The sequence below is a fragment of the Rhincodon typus genome, chromosome 23, assembly GCF_021869965.1.
Source record: "Rhincodon typus isolate 14 chromosome 23, sRhiTyp1.1, whole genome shotgun sequence".
NCBI classification, from domain to species: Eukaryota; Metazoa; Chordata; class Chondrichthyes; order Orectolobiformes; family Rhincodontidae; genus Rhincodon; species Rhincodon typus.
In genome coordinates this window covers 28,350,187-28,363,332 of record NC_063354.1, presented here as the reverse complement: position 1 = coordinate 28,363,332, position 13,146 = coordinate 28,350,187, and the positions used below count along the sequence as shown (strand labels likewise).

At 42.4% G+C, this 13,146-nt stretch overlaps 1 protein-coding gene across 2 annotated transcripts in view; it reads right to left on the bottom strand.

Annotated features, from left to right (window-relative positions):
• pik3r5 (phosphoinositide-3-kinase, regulatory subunit 5) overlaps positions 1-13,146 on the bottom strand; it is a 108,522-nt gene that overhangs the window by 29,823 nt on the left and 65,553 nt on the right. For both annotated transcript variants that reach the window (XM_048610926.1, XM_048610927.1), the window contains exons 7-10: positions 11,510-11,684; positions 8,405-8,558; positions 2,265-2,348; positions 1,477-2,170 (exon numbers count right to left, since the gene is read on the bottom strand). In XM_048610926.1, the coding sequence (XP_048466883.1) occupies positions 1,477-2,170; positions 2,265-2,348; positions 8,405-8,558; positions 11,510-11,684 (1,107 nt within the window). The remainder of the gene's footprint in view (positions 1-1,476; positions 2,171-2,264; positions 2,349-8,404; positions 8,559-11,509; positions 11,685-13,146) is intronic.

The window sequence follows — 13,146 nt, the reverse complement described above, 5'->3', positions numbered from 1 at the left end:
GAAACATTCAGAAGACAATGAACCACAGCCATCCACTTCTGGATTAACTATTTTTCACCCTAACCTGTTTATGTACAAACATAAACAATCAAAATCAATTTACCTCATAATCCTGAATAAACTACAATAATGGAAAATTGATGACAAAATCCGGTTTGTGTGTTTCACTTGAGCGTGTGATTTCTCCCAAACTGACAAATCTTTAGATAGAGGATTGGATCTCAAAGCTGTATGACCAATAGGAAGGATATTCGTGGAGATCTTGTTGAAGTTGTTTGGTGGGTTTTTCCGTCAGGATGAAATAGAATAACCAAAGTAACATCCACCATCAACACTAATTGCCTCATTATATCCACAGCATTTTAACAGAGAAAAGCCTTGTCAGAGATAACTACCCCATTGTTCCTTTTCTTAATACTTCATCTCCTATTCTTGAATAAAATCACATGGTACTTATTTTACTGTACATTTTGCATGTGCCTGTTTTCATATCTAGGGGATATGGTGCATCACATGTATAAACCTAAATTCTATTAACTGTATTAATATGTGGATTAATCAGAATTACACAGTTTTCAGTGAATTTATCAATGAGGACATGTACATCCGCACTTTCCAGCCTCTTCCCATTTAAGAGATAGTCTGAAAATCTATTCCTCCTTCCAAAGTGGATAACCTCACATTTTTCCACATTATTTTCCATCTGACACACTCTTGCCTATTCACTAGACATATTGAAATCCTTCTGAAGCCTCTTTACATCTTCACCTAGCTTTGTACCATCTGCAGATTTGGAAATAGTACATTGGGTCTTCACCTCCAAATCATGGATAAATGTTGTTAACAGCTTGGGGTGGGGGGAGTGCTAATCCTTGCAGTACCTCAGTAGTCACAACTTGCCATTGCGGGAATGATTCAGTTATTCCTACTGTTTTCTGGCCATTAGCCAAACATTAATCTAACACGTTACAATATCTCCTCCCCCTTAAGCTTTAATTTGTAATGGACTTTATCAAACATTTTCTGGGATAGAGGGGAATGTAGAATTCAAAACACAAACAAAATATTATTGTATTCATTTGTTCATTGAACAAATTATTGAATAGCAGAGCAGCCTCAAGAGGCTGAATGACCTACTCGGCTCCTATTTCGAATGTCTGCACTGATTGGTAATCCTCTGCATTTCTGATAATTTTTGTGCAAGTTTTTTTTGCGTATTCTTCCTTGTTGTATTATGGTAACTAAAATGGTGCATATCACAGTGCTGAAGGGATGTAGTGTACCAAATGATAATTGACAAATTGTGGATTTAGTATTTCCAAAGCAGTTGGGATATATTGTAATGGATTTCTCAGAACCCAGAATCCGAGAACCAAACTGACCGTGACGCGTTTAATTGTAGTTCTGACTAAGTTGTTGGCTTCTCTCAGCTGTCTTTAACCAATGACCGGACTGGATTTTGAGAAGGCCTCTTACCTGAGATGGCTATAGGCTCTTGCGACTTTTCCTAGAACTTTGTCAGTACCAAAAACAACAATTCGCAGTGTCATGGTTTTACACTCATCCTCGAAGCTGAGATACGGTCTCCTTTTGAAGCACGTGCTTTGTTCTACGTGTCGTTCAAAGCGATGATTAAAGGTGGCGTGCTGTGGCAGGGAGTTTGAACGCCTGGACTTCATGGGAAGCTTACATTTGATCTCAGTGCAGCCCAAGCTTTCTGCTCGGCGAAGCGGTAAGGTACTCGATGACAAGGTGTAGCTGCTTTTGCTTAAGTTTGAGGAGGATTTGTTTAAATGGTATCTTGGATCAGCTTTGTTTGTAAGGCTATTCCTGGCTCTAAAGAAGTTCGATATTTTTTCTGTTAGTTTCTTTCCTACTCCACTGTGCTTTTCCTCTTTCTGGTCAGACATGCATGTTGTCTCGGGTGAACTTTCATCACCATCTTCTATGTACCCACTGTCCATACAGTCTGAGAGATTTGAGACAAATGATTTCATGTAATCTGTAGATGTTATAGATATTGTAGATATCATGGAATCTCGCTCATTTTCAATTGCATCCTCCCCGCCTTCCTCCTCAAATTCCTCTTCATCGTTAATATTGTCAGTCAAGGGCAGTAATGCTGCGTCAGGAATCTCACACTCTTTCAGGAGAACTTCACGTAAAACATCTAAAATAAAGTAACAACATCCGGTCACAGCAAGGCATACTAATGCTCTAATTAACGTTTCTGATTCAAGACCATCTCTTTGCTGTCTGCTTACCAAAATTATCTTTGTCCCAATGGTAGCTATAGCAATTGGCAACTGGCAATTGAATTGTTTGCAGCTTCGCTGTCACATTCTGGCCTATTGAAGATTACAAGAAGGCATTAGGCATTAGCCATTTTATTTCACATAATAAGAAGTGACAATTAAATGCTAAGTTGTAAAGTTATTTGGGTTCCAAGTAACGCTCCTTCAAAACGCCTATTCTCACAAAGACAGTGCCACGTTAACACAAAGTAAAATGGAATCACCAGGTGGAATTTTGCGAGACTGCAGTCACACATGTAGCAACTAACACACTGAAGACTTGCAGGTATATCACCTCTTCACAGCGGATCAAAACTAAACAGCAGCAACAACATTATAAGGGCCATTAATTGAGAAAAAATGTTTTAGACAATTCACTGACAAATATCAGACAAAAATTGCCATTGAGCTAAGAATAAAGGTACTAGGAAGGGTTGGCTAAAAGCCAGATTCATCAAAGATAGCCAGGTTTAAGTTTCCTGTAAGTCATTTGCTGTGAAGAAGCCTTCATGGGGATAAAACATTCAGCCTAATATCAAAATGAATACATCCGTGGACTTTCTTCCTAAGATTGCACTTAAAATTCCACCTTCTAGACTTAGAACAAGAGATTTTCATCTCATTGCCAATACTTAGAGACTTTAATAAAACAATTTCCCTTAATGTTAATCTTGGCTCAAGTGATTTACACAGGTGAAATTCTGTCCAAAGCTAACCCAAGGATGGGCAGGGATAAAGATGGTGGGAATCAGAGAACAAAATCCAGTCAAGTTTCCTCCTGGGAGTGGGGTACAAGGCAGTGTGGCACTTAATTGTGTGGGAATTGTGCGAGAAGTGAAATCTCAACAGCAGCATGAAAACGAGGAAGTCAGTTGGCGGAGGATTAAAAGTGGATTGTGACTCTCGACAGCAATGCATTTACAAGCCTGGCACATTTTATATGGCTGGGGGTACTGAGGACAATAGCAGAGGGGAACTGGAGCAACAGTGCACCCTTGGAGTGCCCTGTGATGCTCCATCCTGGGACTGCTGCCTGGCCCCCTGACTCCAGGAGAAGAAGGGGCACCTGGAGGCAGATGGGTGTGGAGGAGGATGGCATCACTGACGTGCGGGCCACTGTAGTTCTGTGTTCAGCCACTTGGTGCACCAGCTAACAGGATGCCCACGTGGGTGGGAGAGATTAAGTGACAACAGGTCCAGCTTCAAATCCAGGAGATCCCACTAGCTTACGGGGATGTGGCGGTTCCCAAAAGGCATCTGGACTTTTGGTCCCATGAGGTAACAACATGATCAGCAGCTTCCTGCCCGAAGCTCCTGCATGACTGGCCAGGCCTCCCTTCCTGCCCGAAGCTCCTGCATGAATGGCCAGGCCTCCCTTCCTGCCCGAAGCTCCTGCATGATTGGCCAGGCCTCCCAGGACCAACGCTGCTAAGTCTGGCTGCTCTGTGTAGTCCCAAGCGGAATCCAGCTCCCCTTCAGTCCTGCTGCCAGAAGATTCCCCCCATATGGATTTATGGCCCAGTGGATGACAGTGCAATGAGAATCTCATGGTGTGGTTGTCTTTTACTCGAGGCAAAATTTAACTTTGTTGCGCTTACTAACATGGACCCAATAACCAATTCAGTTGGGGTTTGTGATCTGTATGAGCACTGACCTTCACAGAGGCCCTAGCAGTTCCAGGGATAGGCAAATGCCCAATTTTAGTATTGTAATGGGGTTCCTGCATCTATTTTCAACCCTGCCCCCCAGTTACAGTCAGTTAGATTGTTGGAACATGCACTGTGCAAGATTCACCCAGTACTTCAAGGTCATGAAAAAGATCTAGGAGTAGAATTTGGCCACTCAGCCCATCAGGTCTGCTCCACCAGTCAATCATGGTTGATATGTTTCTCAAACCTATTCTCCTACCTTCTTCCCGTAACCCTTGACCTACTTACCAACCAAGAACAGATCTGTCTGCAATACACTCAATGACTTGGCCTCCACAGCCCTCTGCAGCAATGAGTTCCACAGATTCATTGCCCTCTGGCTGAAGAAATTCTTCCTCATCTCAGTTCTAAAGGGTCATCCCTTCAATCTGAGGCTGTGTCCTCAGGTCCCAGTCTGTTCTATTAGTGGAAACATCTTCTCCACGTCCATTGTATCCAGGACTGTCAGTATTCTGTAAGTTTCAATCAGATCCCTCTCTCATCCTTCTAAACTCCATTGAATACAGACCCAGAGTCCTCATTCACACCTCATATGACAAGCCCTTCATCCTAGAATCATTCTTGTAAATCTCCTTTGCACCCCACTCCCATCAATTCCAGCACATCCTTCCTTAGACACAGGGCCCAAAACTGCTCACAATATTCCAAGATAACTCTGATGCTGCCTGGCCTGCTGTGTTCATCCAACTCTACACCTTGTTATCTCAGACTCCAGCATCGGCAGTTCCTACTATCTCTCAGTATTTCAAATGCAGTTTGACCAGAGCCTTATACAGGCTCAGCAGTACATCCTCACACTTGCATTTTAGCCTTCTTGAAATGAATGCTAACCTTGCATTTACCCTCCTAACTGCCAACTGAGCCTGCATGTTAACCTTAAGAGAATCCTGAATTAGGACTCCTGAATCCCTATATGCTTCAGATTTCTGAAGCCTTTCTCCATTTAGAAAATAGTCCATGCTTCTATTCTTCCTACCAAAGTGCATGATCTCATACTTTCCCACACTGTATTCCACCTGCCACTTCTGCCCACTTTCCTAGCCTGTCTGAGCCTTCTGCTGCCTCTCTGTTTCCTCAATACTACCTGCCCCTCCACCTATCTTTGTGTCACCTGCAAACTTAGCAACAAAGCCCTCAGTTCTTTTGTCCAGATCATTCCAAAATCACGGCCTCAAACCTTTGTGGTGTTTTGTTTACTTTTGTGTGGAAACAGAAATGGAGCAGGAGGCTGCTATCCAACTGGAACAAATGCAGCTGCTTATAGCCCCAGCTCCCACCTCCTGGCCGTTCCCAGGTATATCTGAGGTTTGAGGCTGCTGGCTAAAACTGATTGCAATCCAGACCAATAAGTGTACTGTGCCATGGTGCTCAACTGTCACCATGACATACTTGGACCACATTGGAATTACACCCAGTTTCAGGTACTTTCTGATTGTCAACTCTATTGAAACTAGTTTCGAACCCTTGAGAGAAGTGAAACTGTTTCCCAGCTGCAGGATTAATGAGCAACTCAAGGGTATAGTACACCAGCACCCTCTCGTGGCTGCTCAGGGTAATATCAGGTGCTATAACTTTAACCTTGTGTAAGACAGTTTAAAAGGAAATTAATTATCTGTTCCACTAAATTACAGAAATGACTTCTTAATTACCATTTTGAACACTCAATTACTAATGATCCATAATCTATTTCTGAGTCCTAATTTGTTTTCACACAACTGGGAATTTCAAATAATTCATTACATAAGTTCACACAGGTGTTATTCCTACTTGTTATTGCTGAATGCAGGAAAACCTAGCACATCAAGTCCATGCCAAATAGATGAGGAATGAGTGTGTTGCAGGATGGCATTTTCAGCTGTTCATACAAATCGATGTGGTCTCAATGCAGAGAGTCAGAAATAGCCTCTGTGTGTATATCAACAACATAAATGTAGGACTAAAGTGAAATCAAATCTTCGACTTGAAAGAAAACTGGCATATGATGAACTAAGACAGTCTTAACACAGTAACACAGCTGATACCTAACACAGCATGCAACATTTAAACATGCGCATTACAGCCTTGTGATATTGTTTAATATTCAATCTCTGAGTCAAAAAAAAATCAATCTGCCATTACACGACCCCTGAAGCTACAGTGAAGGACTGTTCCACATTTTAAGCAAGACAGTTGCTCCAAACCCTTCTCTCCTGAAGTCAGTAAATCCTTGCTACATCCACCCCTGTCTGCCATTATTGTACCCAGGTAGCAATTCATCACATCTGATTCTAGGCAGTTGAGTGTTAGCAAGCTGTTCACTTGGTGCTGGGGAGATGGTTGGGGGAGGGTATGGAGATCACAGCCAAGCCTGGCTATATCTTCTAAAATAAAACAAAATAGTGTGGTTGCTGAAACCTAAAACAAAAACAGAACTTACTGAAGAAACTCAGCTGGTCAGGCACCATCTGAAGAGACAGACAGCAGAGGTAACATTTCAAGTCCAGTGGCCCTTCAGAAGAAATAGTTCTGAAGAAGGGTCATTGGACTTGAAATGTTAAACTCTGCTTTCTCTCTCCACAGATGCTGCCAGAGCTGCTGAGTTTTCCTAGCAATTCCTGACCTTGTTTCTGGCCATATCCTCATCTGTTTGTACAACAAGTACTTTCCAAATTTCACATTCCAAGTTTGGACCGGCACTCGGAATTCTGGCTTTCACTCCTCTTTCCTGGGGTGAGTGAAACCAATTGCTGTATCCTTATTGCTGCATTTTAATGGCAGAGGGCATCTAACCCAGCACTTGTCAAGGACTGAAATCTAAATAAAGTCTGACTGTGCGATTGGTTATAATTTTTACTTGAGCAAGTCTTGTTTTTATGTATGTGCCAGATAAAATCTCACCAGAATCATTACAATGTTGAACAGAAGACATTATGCGAACATCACATGACACTGATTTTAACTGGCAGGGTTGGCATTGAAACTGACTAGAGGAAGGTTTACACCAATACATTTCAGAAATATCTAAAAGGAGTTATTTCACACCACGAACACTGAAGCTACAACAACAGAAAATTGGTGCCATTTCCTTCCATTGCCTCATCCCGCTGCCTTGGGAAAGCAGCCAAAATAATTGAAAATCCTTCCCACCCCAGTTATACTCTCTTCCAGCCTCTTTTGTCGAGCAGAAAATACAAAACTTTGAAAAGCACAAACTGATAGGTTTAAGAGCAGCTTCTTCCCCGCTGTTATCAGACTTATGAATAGACCTCTCATATACGAGAGTCGATCTTTCCTTGCACCTTCTCTGTGGCTGTAACACTATATTGTGCATTCTGTTCTATTACCCTAAAGTACTTATCCAGGGAATGATTTTTTAGGTTAGCACGCAAAACAATACTTCTTACTGTATCTCGGTACATGTAACAATAATAAATCAAACCAAATCAAAGTTGGCATGAAACCTGGAAGTAATGATCAGCAGAAAAACAAATGAAAAAGAAATATATGAGAGGAACTGGAATCTGAATCTGGTCGTGCAAGTAATAGAAGGTTGTCAGATTTTGTTTCTGTTTAAAAATTAAATCACCTGAAGGGGGAGCAAATGGAGTTGTGGTAAGGTCACGAGCCTTGTAGTCCAAAGGAACCAGCCTAAATATTGGGAAAGGACCTGGGTTTGAATCTTACTGGAGCAGTACAATTAATATAAAATCTGGAATTGAAAACTAGACTCGGTAATGGCGACAATTAAACTGCCAACAATTGTCATAAAAACCCAATCACCATCACTGACCAGAGTTTAGGGAGGGAAATCTGCCATCCTTACATGGTCTGACCTAAGTGTGGCTTCAGATCTATGTCTACATCCAGTCACCTTTTACTGCCCTCTGAATTGGGGTAGCAAGTCATTCAGTTCAAGGAATAATGGGGACAGGCACCAACTTAGGGATTGTCAATGAGATCTACACCCCAGACAAAAATTTTAAAATGTTTTGTTAGTGGTTCCATTACCATGAATTAATCAGCATAGACTGAACGTACATTCTCACAAAAATGGGAAACCCTTGGAAAACTGCGTCATTTGATGAAAAAAACAACACAACAAACATTGGAAGTACCACTCAGATCCACCACCACCTGAAGATACAAAGACAGTTTAATGTTTGATCCTAGCCTGGACTTTCTAACCAGTGTGATATTCACACCCACTGTTAGCCTTTCATTATGAAAAATATTAATGCACACGGTAAAGTAATGCCAATCAGAAACTCTTTGGATCTTTTTCTTTATTCAGATGTTGACCTCCTCCTGTGTAATCCCAGCCTAGGTTTTGTATTCAGGGTGTTGCCATTCAGCATTTCTGCTGAGCTCTGTTCAGAAAAGGGTTTGGAGCATCAACATTCCGCGTGAACAAACAAATAATACCTGTTTCTGGGAGGAGTCCAAACTGCTGCTTTATCTCCTCTAATTTGCTCACTAAATATTCCTTGGCTACAGCAGGATCCTCCATGGTTGCTGCGATTTCCATGACATCAGAACAACTTGAGAAGATGTCCAGAAGTTCATCTGCAGCTTTGGACTAAGAAAAAGCAGAACAGATTTATTGTAGACTTCTAACCTGTATTTGTAATTTTGAGCAGCGGTAGAATTTAAAACCATTTAATGTCATGGCAAAATTCATCTGACAGTTTGGGTAGATGTAAAAGATCCTCTAACGTTATCCAAAAATAAACAGGAGATTACTCCCAAGGTGTTGGCCACTGTTTCTCCTTCAGTTGGCAGCAGTGAAATAGATTACTTGGTCATCTGTCACATTGCCATTTACAGGATCCTGTCTTGTGCAGATTAGCTGCCTGATTGCCTACAATACAAGGTAGGAATACACTGGTAAGAGCACCAATTGGCTGTGAAAAACTTTGGATGACTACAGGGTATGGAAGGTGCTGTATAAATACATCTTATTTCTTTCGGACAAAATTTATAGATTTTCTGTTCAGAATCACTGCAAAGTCTGTGTACATGTGACCTTTAAACAGCTGGAGACTCACTCACATCAAGACAAGAAACAGTGCCCTGGATTTGTGGCTAACACAAATGAGTGACTTTTGTTCTTGTTTTGATCGTTGGTATTTGTGTTATTAACTTGAGACACAGTAAATGTTGAACTGACTCAATATCCTGTTAATTAAGGAATTGTGATTAAATTATTTGGTTGGATAAAACATGTAACAATGAAATTTTGCTGTTGGCCTCAAGGGTTGATTTTTTTTTAAAAACACCATAATTTAATCATTGAAGAATCACAGAATGCTACAGGACATAAGACACATTCAGCTTGTTGTGCGCATGCTGGTTCTCAATATTCAAGACCAATTCAGCCAAGCCAAGCATTCCCCCACTCTTTCTTCACAGCCTTGCATTTTTTTTCTCTTCAGAAAATTATGTAATTCTTAGACAGTGTGTTCTGGATCCTAACTATTCACTGCTTTAAAAACAAACCTTTTCCTCCTGACACTTTTGATTTTTTTGCCTTCATTACCAATCACTGTCTCTTGATTCTTGACCCTCTGTCAAGGGGAACAGCTTCTCCCTGTATATTCTGTTGAGATCTCTCATGATTTTGACCACCTCCATCAAATCTGCTCTCAGTCTTTAATTCTCTCAGGAGAACAATCTTGCAACTTGTCCCTGTCACTGGAGTCTGTCATCCCCAGAACTATTCCTATGAAGCCTGAGGGAAATTGGCGTCCCCATTAAACCATTGTTCACTTAGCATTCCATATTTGCTATTTCCCATGCAGCAGTGAGATCTGAATTAACTAGGCTTATGCAAATATAAACAGTTCACGAGTTTCTGAAACTGGAGGAGAGGTTCTAAGAATCACTGAGGTTATGATTCAGATCAAAGATTTATCAGATACCAGCTTACCCCATGTGGTGTAATGAAAAATAAGAAGGTTCTGTTCTTAGAAGGAAGATGGAGATGGGCAAAGGGACAACAGTCATTTGTGCCATGAGGAGCTGTCCCAAGGCCAGTGGATAATAGGGGGAGGCAGCAAGGATGACCAGCCCCTAAAATAAGGACAGAAGGGAGGACAGGGCAAGAAGATCCAGGGAGGTGAACCACACCATCGCCCTGAGAGAAGACTGGGAGTTCCCCTACATCAGCCCAAGAGAAGAACAAAGACTGTTGATGTGGAAACCGCCAAAGCCTACCACAGAAAAACTGCAAGACATCAGGGATGTGGGAGTGCACTGCCTTTACACCTCCATTTTAGAACAGATTCAGGATCAATAAAGAATTTTTATCTGTCACACTTCAGTGTGTATATTTCCTTTCTTTGCTTTAATAAACTCAGGTACCATATCTCAATTGCTACTCCTCAATAAACTATTAGAAAACATCTACAAATTTCCAATTGTCTATATTAGGTAACTGTGATCACAAACCCTGTACAATCCACTCTGCACCCTTTCGAAAGCGTACACAACAATAGTGGTCCCTAGAATTGGACCCTGTACACCTGGAGAGGCTGAACAAGTGTTTTATAGATTTTCACTGTAACATTCTCAACTTACTTTCCATAATAGGTTCCATATGACTTATTAATCATAAGTAGCTCAGTTGGCTGAATTGCTGGTTTGTGATGCAGATGAAATCTACTGGAGAACCTACACCCTGCTGGCCAGTTAGAGGCCAGCATCTACTCATTGCAGTCAATGCCACCAGGAGGAATGGTGTTAACTGTTGATATTGCACCTAGCAGAGGACTGGGATCAGCAAGGGTTCCAGGCCACATTCATAGCAGCTTGGGAATTGTGGGCTGAAGACTGTGAAAGGAAAGAGGAGGGAGTCACGGGTAAGGGTAGGGGGATGGCATTCAGTGGGCCCCTTCCCCAGCTTCCTGATTCTAGGTCCCTCGATTAGGCACTTAGTGCCTGACAATGAGTGAATTTGGGGAACCAGCAAGCAAACAGGCCAGGGCAGAGGGTAAGGCCTGAAAATAGGCCTCAGTTAGTGGTGGAGTGGGAAGGCTATCCACAGGCAGGAAGATGGTGAGGTCTTCACCCAGCCCTCTCCCACACAATTAAATCCATCCTCTGTATCCCTACCCACTGCCTCAGAGGAGGGCATTAAATTCCACCCTTCAATTTCTATTGCCTCACCTCATTCTGCCAACCAAGGTGTATTCCTTCACACTTCGTTGCAATAAATTTCATCTGCTACCTGTCTGCCTATTACACCCGCCTTTGTGATGCTAAAATGATCCTGCTTTCAAGTTCTGCCCCACCTCTAAATTCTGAAATTGTGCTCTGCAAATCCAACTCCAGGTCTGTAACAGAGATCAGGGAAAACAGTATTCCAAGTCCAGATCTGTGGGCATCCCAAAGTAACTAGCAAAGCACCACCACCCCCTGTTTTCTGTCACTCAGTCAGCTTCGTATCTATTTGGACATTGTCCCTTTAATTCATGAGCTTTGACTGTGAATCAGAACACGTTCATTAATATTAACGGGGAGTTTCCTTACCTCAAGAACATTTTGAATGTCATTCAAACTATATTTGACACCAAAAACAGCCTGGTACATGTGCTTAATCAGGGTGATGTAAGAGGTTCCCAGAGACTGTTTGTTGTTGCTGATCCGCTCGGCAACTGACAGAAACTCACTGGATACTTCAGTGGGATTCAGTAACAGTACCGTTCTAAGAAAAATAAGAAGAAACAAATTTAAAGTCACTGGTACAAACACAATCACTGCTACCGTAAAGCCTTTGAAGAATAAATTCAGCCCAACTTCCTTTATTTTGGCAACAAATCTGGTTGCACTGCTTGTTTTCTGAAGGGAGGGATAATCAATATTCCGAGTTTCTTGTGGACTGGATCTCACAGTGGGCCAACATTCCGTCTTTTCACCAAACTTCTGCTCTGGAAAGTGTTGAGCTTGAAGATGGGATGGTGGAGTCCACAGGCCTCACTGCCTTCTGCCTCTGCCTGGATTAAGGCCAGAACAGGAAGACCCATGCTCGGCCTTCCCACCCCACTGCCGAGCGAGGCCCTAAAGTAGCAACTTAATGATGGTCTAAGAGTCCCAGCCATTGAGATGAATCCAGTTACCAGAGGGCCCATTGCCAGAAAGCCAGAAATCAGTCATTCCCTGTCATTTTGCCCAGTTGGGTCACTTAAGGAGCAGAGGGCAGGTTTGCTGTGTAAAGACAAAGGAAAGAAGGCAGGCAGCCTTTTAAAGTCAGAGTCAACTGCAGACTCTCCACCTTGGAGCTTTTAGCAGGATTGTGTGGCATGTTATGGGGAGAAAGGGAATCCTAAAGTGGATGTATCCACTCTTCAACTTTTTAAAATGTAAGATGTAAGAATGACCTTTGAAGCCTCAGAGTGTGTGCGCATGTGTGTGTGTGTCTGTGTGTGTGTGTATCAGTGTCTCTCTGTCTGTGTTTGTGTATCTGTGTCTGTGTGTGTGTATCAGTGTGTCTGCCTGTGTGTGTGTGGAGGTGTATGTGTGTATCTGTGTGTGATTGTGAGAAAGAGGGGACTGAGTGGTTGGCTTAGTGGAGAGGGGTGTTTGCCTCTTCCTCTGGAGGCCACCAGGAGGCAGTGAAACTGTTCCTGACACCCACAGGGAACAGGAGGCCAGCTGGGAAATCTCAGTCACCCGCAATCAGCCTTTAATTTGCTACATGATGCTCACAGACCAATAGACCTGCCCTTCTCCCACCCTCTCATTCCCACTTTCAGGAAAGTGGCTTAGGGGTGGGAAGCAAACACACAGGCCAACAGTGTTAAGTTCCATGCCCATCCACCTCAGGCTAAAAATTCCTGTTAACTTGTTTTCTTTTGCCATAGTTTCTAAACAGATGCAATGCAAATGGGAGAAATGATTAATTATCAATCAACTCTAGTCATAATGAACACGCATTCTTCGGGAACTGTTTTTGCACACTTTTACACACTTTTCTGCATAGCTGCCAGACCTACTGAGTAATGCAATTTATTGCCAGTAGGCGTCAGGATTGAGACAAACAATCTATGGACCCTGAGCAACAGTAAGAACTGCTGATGCTGGAGTCAGAGATAACAATCAGTGTAGAGCTGGAAGAGCACAGCAGGCCAGGCAGCATCAGAGGAGCAGGAAAGCTGACGTTTCGGTTC